The sequence below is a fragment of the Lampetra fluviatilis genome, chromosome 32 (genome assembly GCF_964198595.1).
Source record: "Lampetra fluviatilis chromosome 32, kcLamFluv1.1, whole genome shotgun sequence".
NCBI lineage: Eukaryota > Metazoa > Chordata > Hyperoartia > Petromyzontiformes > Petromyzontidae > Lampetra > Lampetra fluviatilis.
The window spans coordinates 9,138,528-9,144,470 of NC_136306.1; the positions used below are offsets into that span (position 1 = coordinate 9,138,528).

General features: G+C 50.0%; 1 protein-coding gene across 1 annotated transcript; it reads right to left on the reverse strand.

The window, feature by feature from the left end:
- Positions 1-2,468: 2,468 nt before the first annotated feature.
- Positions 2,469-5,943, reverse strand: UQCC2 (ubiquinol-cytochrome c reductase complex assembly factor 2). The gene is made up of 4 exons (XM_078871679.1): positions 5,768-5,943; positions 4,671-4,745; positions 3,559-3,628; positions 2,469-3,006 (listed from the first exon to the last, which is right to left on the reverse strand). The coding sequence occupies exons 1-4, from the start codon at positions 5,903-5,905 to the stop codon at positions 2,909-2,911; spliced, it is 381 nt and encodes a 126-aa protein (XP_078727805.1). The 5' UTR covers positions 5,906-5,943; the 3' UTR covers positions 2,469-2,908.

Genomic DNA, 5,943 nt, shown 5'->3' on the forward strand with positions numbered 1-5,943 from the left:
TCCCCCCCCCCCCCGACTAAGCGCATCGTGGACCTTTAGGGCGGCCAATTTTTGGGACGGCGAATTCGAATTGTGGCCATGTCAACTTCTATCATCATCATAGGTTAATCATCATTAGTCATCATGATCCCTCCAGGGTGGATAAAAAGAGTAGCACCTTGGTGAGTCTGCACTAATTGGTGGGGGAGCGGTTTCTCTGATTAAGAGCAAACTGCTCAATGCCATAGATCTGTGGCAAATCTCACCACTGCCTAAGCATTTCCAATGATGACTGATGATGATGACTACGACGCCGATGATGATGATGGGTACCTCCCCAGGCCCGTTTTAACACGGGAGGAGTCACTGATGACGACTCATTTTGACTTTGTACTCAAATTGCACAATTCTGAACGCACCTTTAGATTTAATTTCGTGTCTAGCGTTGCACTTTGACTTTGCAAAGTGACGTGCTGTGGTGATGATGATGATGACAATGATAATAATGGTAACAATTATGATAATACATTGTGCGCGCGCGTGCGTGTGTGTATATATGTATATGAATAGCTGGTACTTTGCCTGTGCGTGGTAACGTGTATTGTAACGGACATCTCCTGTGCCCCACGTGCCTGGCTTTTTTGAGCTGCCACGTGCCGTTGTCAGTCGTTCCGTCTCGTTATGGTGCCTTAGTTTGGGGCTCTCCCGAGTCCGCGTTAGGAAATTTTCCTCCGCAATGTTATCTCAAAGAGACCGTAGGTTTATGCTAATCATCGTTAACCCTCTCAAGCCAGTCGACGACATTAAGTGGAAGGTGTATTGACCACGCGCTGTACAAAATCGCAGATCGACGCGCGGACGACAACGTGACTTCTATAACGCAACCATTAAATAAAAGTCAAGAGTTTCTAAGCGCTCGGTCCTTTTTGTCACTGAATTTTCGGCTCGCTGTTGCTAACGAGTTGCATGTTTTTTTTTGTTGTTGTACGCCTCCTTTCACATGCAAAAAAAATGTACCTACTCAACATCACGGAGGTATCGCCCTACTCCTATTCAACGTTGCTTATACGAAACAATTAACGTGTGTTTCTTGTTTTTGCAAAAAATACGCAAATTGCACGCAACGTTTGAGAAAATCGCCCCGTGTATTATTTTCAATCGTGGATAGCCCTTTGTCAATCCATCGCTGGGATAAAGGCTTTTGCCACACTGTCAGTCACGAGGCTGTTTGACCTTAATCGCGTAGTTTTGGTGGAGCCGTGAGCAATACAGAGATCACTCACCACTGATGCGAACATCAGCTCGGGTCACTGGGTGCATTTTACAATGTGCACAATACTGCCTCTGTGCTGCCCCCCGTTATATAGGAAAGGTTTTGCAATAGACATCATTTGGGTTCATGTTTTTAGCAGAAAACAATATATAAAAACGAACCACCATGATTGATGTTCAAACATTACAAAATGTCTCCAGTCTCCTTCACCTTGCTCTTAACCGAAAACTGACAGGCAGTAATTTTTGCGTTCAGACATACAAATCACCATTATTTTTTGTTCAATTATTCAATACAAAACTCAGATTTTTTTTTTGCGTCGCCTTCAAAACGACAGCATTCGGGTAACTCTTCGCAACACGCAATAACCACCATCGTATGAGTGACCACGTGGGTCTCGTGACGAGAGATTGTTCGATCGGTTTCTGAGTGGAAGCACTTGACCATGCTTTTCCAGTTTATTTTTAAAATTAAATTAGCCTTGGGTGGGAGATCCAATTGATTCGATGTTTGATTTTTACCAAAGCTATACAGGGAGAAGGAAGCCTTACCATTGGTATCGCTAAAATTGAGAGTGCATGGGTAGGTTGCATCAATCGACTGATTTAATACTGGTAGGAACCTCCTGGTTACACCAGCCCACAGGGGATTATTCTGTCCGTCCGTCGTGCATCCAAAAATGTGAGGGGTGGTGCTGGGTGGAGAGGGGAAGGTGGGGTGGGGCTGGGTGGGGTTGGGAGGGGTGGGGCTGGGTCTGGGTGGAAAGGGGCTGGTCACCCCGTGGTGCCCTTATAAAACTCAACGTTTAACCTACTCACGCCGGCTTGTGCCCGCCCTGTCGGCCATATTTGCTAGAATACACCACGCCGCCGTTGACCCTGGCCATTGACCGAGCAACCCAACGTTCCTACCAGCTCCCTCCGCATGAATGTGTTTAATTCGGGCCAAGGGCTGGCAAGGCAACGTCTACCAGCAGGATGCTGGCGATATAAAGTCAGGGCACGATGCGAGTGTGAAGCAGATGGCCGTTTGTGAAGCTGCTCGTGTGCCGGGTTGGACAAAACCTACGCTGGGACGGGCCGAGTCGAGTTTTTTGGCACGAGGTTTAGAGTACACACGCAGCACACGGTACTTATGTAATGTTAGTTCCCCACTCAAGATACACACACACACACCCCCACACACACAACCACTTAAAAAAGGCAAAGACAGTAAATAGTGAAATAAATTTTATTTCATCCCAGCACTGGATTACAACATTTATTTTATCACATAATATGTTACACGCAGAGCTCCTATGTAGCCCACACAGGCTAGTGGGGCAAGTCCCATTAGCCAGTACCCATGGGGGGGGGGGGGGGGGGAGCGGTGTGGCCAGGGTCACGCCTGACCGTTTTTGTCTCCCCGGTGCTGATGTTTACGCACGGCACCAGGCACACTCATTTAAGTCTGAGTTGACCAAGGGGATGCCCAGGACTGGTTCACACATTCGAATACGTTGGTGATGATCAGTAGTCCAAGGTCACCAGGTACGTAGCCAAGCGTGCTAACCACAAGGTGACCATCCAGCCAAATACATGGAGATGCCCACCACCACACGCTCTGCCACCACTGGAGTGTCTTGGTTCCACATGAATAACTCAACAAACCCTACGGCTACAGCTTGCCCTGCTCGTCCGCATTTTTATTTGCAAACTTCTCAAAAAACTTCTTGAAAACACTTTTATTGATGTCCTCCATCGCCTCCAGGTTATCTGCAAGGAAAACGCACGCGTGTGGTTAATGCTCCCACCGTGGAGTTTCTCGGAGAACCTCTCCGCCGATGGATGAGGGCCTCCGCCAACGCAGATGGTGGTGCGGGTTACTGATCAAAACTTCACGACGCTGGTCGGCGCGGGGAGTACAGACGTGGGAGAATCAAATATATATATAACACGTGCGTCTCGTTTACCCGGGATGCCCACGTCTCGCCATTTATTTACAGCATTCTTGAGATGCGGTTGTATTCATGGTGCATTGTATTAAATGGCAAAGCCCTGCACCCTGAGCTGCTGGATTAGCAGACTGCTGTCTGCACTGTCCGTGTGTTACGAGGTACCGTGTGTTACGAATTACCATGTATTTCGATTTAAAGCTTTCGTGACTGCAGGGATTCATCTTCTTGGTTCTTTCGGTAAAGTCACGTAGAATGGAAATAATAAGATATTTTATAATGTATTATTTTTTTTATTTTATTATTTCCATTCTACGTGACTTTACCGAAAGAACCAAGAAGAGGTACCGTGTGTTACGAGGTACTGCATTACCTGTGGACAGGATGAGGCGGCAGTCTTCGGCTGTCATCCCGGTGAAGCTGGTGTTTTGTCGGCGAGGGTACTGCAGAGGTTGTAAACAAAACAAAGAGCGATTAGTCGTGAAGCCGTGCCCGTAAACAAATACAAAACTAAGCACACCGTCAATTCTGCCGGTGAAATAATTACGGCGCTGAACGTGGGAGCTAAAAACGAATTGTGCATCGGCTTGGTTTACAGTGGACGGTCGTGGCCACTAAAATGGACATCGTGTCTGGTCTGTCTGCACTGTGCTTTTAATTGATTGCGCAGTTTAAGATGCCGCTCATTATACGGGTTATCTGTTTAAACTGGGACAAGCAGATGGTTACATCAATTGACCAAAACAAAATTGTAACTACTTTATTTTTCTAATTGGGCCAGTTTGATCAAATTAATGCACTTGCAAACAGCAATGGCGATGCAGAAGCAATGCCAATGCAGCAGCAATGCCAATGCAGCAGCAATGCCAATGCAGCAGCAATGCCAATGCAGCAAAATGCCAATGCAGCAGCAATGCCAATGCAGCAGCAATGCCAATGCAGCAGCAATGCCAATGCAGCAGCAATGCCAATGCAGCAGCAATGCCAATGCAGCAGCAATGCCAATGCAGCAGCAATGCCAATGCAGCAGCAATGCCAATGCAGCAAAATGCCAATGCAGCAAAATGCCAATGCAGCAGCAATGCCAATGCAGCAGCAATGCCAATGCAGCAGCAATGCCAATGCAGCAGCAATGCCAATGCAGCAGCAATGCCAATGCAGCAGCATTACTAATGCAGCAGCAATGCCAATGTAGCAACAATGGCAATGCAGCAGCAATGCCAATGCAGCAGCAATGGCAATGCAGCAGCAATGGCAATGCAGCAACAATGCCAATGCAGCAACAATGCCGACGCAGCGGCAATGCCGACGCAGCGGCAATGCCGACGCAGCGGCAATGCCGACGCAGCGGCAATGCCGACGCAGCGGCAATGCCGATGCAGTGGGCCAGAGATTTGTCATTATGAATTGGCAAGTTCAGGCGACGCGTGACCCGATGTTGCTGTACTGCAGCGCCCCCCGGTGGCGTCGCGGTGTCTGTGGCACCTTCTTCTGGAAGTAGTTCGTGTTCATTCGCACCAGACTCTCGTACATTTGGTCGCATTTTTCAGGGTCGGCGATCTGTAAAAAAAAAGAAACCCCACAAAAGCATCAACATTGCGAGGCAATCTAGTCAAGTGTGCGGGGCTAAGCGAAAACACCCGCCCATCGTTCGAGACGTCTTCGCACTGGAAGTGATTTATTCGCTCCGTCTCCTCGCTACACGTCACGTCTACAGCACGCGTTCCATTCCCCGCACTGCATATAACAAGCAAGCACGTGGCTTATAGCGCCGTCATCACCCGACCCGAGCATGACCCAGGCTCAACCCCACTTCATCTTCTTCCAAGCTCTGTACCCTACCAGCTAGGCCTCGGCAAGGTAAGGTAAAAGTGTAAAAACAACGAGCCTACCTTTTTCCTACCTTACCACAATACAACCACTCTACCCTACCTTTTACCCTTTAGCAGGTAAGGTAAAAAGCAACAAGCCTACCTTGTACCCTATCCTTTACCCTTACCTCTTGGGCATGTCGACACCTTTACCCTTTTACCCGGTAAAAAGGGTACAATTACCTTACCTTGCCGAGGCCTACTACCAGCCACGATCCGAGTGATGTTGTCCCACCCCTCCCACCCCCCTGCATAACGCACAGCACTTGAGACGAGTGCTTGTTAGCGAGGCGCCTTTGAAGGTCGGCACGGCCTTCGTGTGTGCACGCTTCGAGGCCGAGTCGACCTAGGGGTGGCCCAGGACCTCGGTTCGGCTTGCGGGGAATCGAACTCGGGGCACGCCGAGGTTCGTGCCGCGCACTCACCGCGAAAACGCCATCGCCACCACGCGGTCACACAACAACCACCACTACCACCACGCGGTTAGACCACAACAACAACCACCACCTCCACGCGGTAACACAACAACCGCCACCACCACACGGTTACACAACAACCACCACCACCACCACTACCACCACGCGGTTACACAACAACCACCGCCACCACGCGGTTACACAACAACCACCACCACTACCACCACGCGGTCACACAACAACCACCGCCACCACGCGGTTACACAACAACCACCACCGCCACCACTACCACCACCTGCGTGTGTTCGCCCTCTCGGAAGGCCGCGGCGACCCTCGCCCTCAGGTGCTCTCCGAGGTCGCGGCCGCGCTTGCTCGGCTCGAGGTGCCACTCCTCGCAGAGGCGCAGGAAGAGGCGGTAGCGTGTGGCGGCCATGGCGGGAGAGCCGCGGCCTCTCGCGAACAGCTGACGGG

Excerpts from the sequence above, each read along its gene's own strand:
- UQCC2 (XM_078871679.1), bottom strand. The coding sequence starts at position 5,905 with ATGGCCGCCACACGCTACCGCCTCTTCCTGCGCCTCTGCGAGGAGTGG. Across the intron at positions 3,629-4,670 it reads CGAACTACTTCCAGAAGAAG|TACCCTCGCCGACAAAACAC; the intron begins GTGCCACAGACA and ends CAACCTCTGCAG. Across the intron at positions 3,007-3,558 it reads CCGCCTCATCCTGTCCACAG|ATAACCTGGAGGCGATGGAG; the intron begins GTAATGCAGTAC and ends TTTTCCTTGCAG.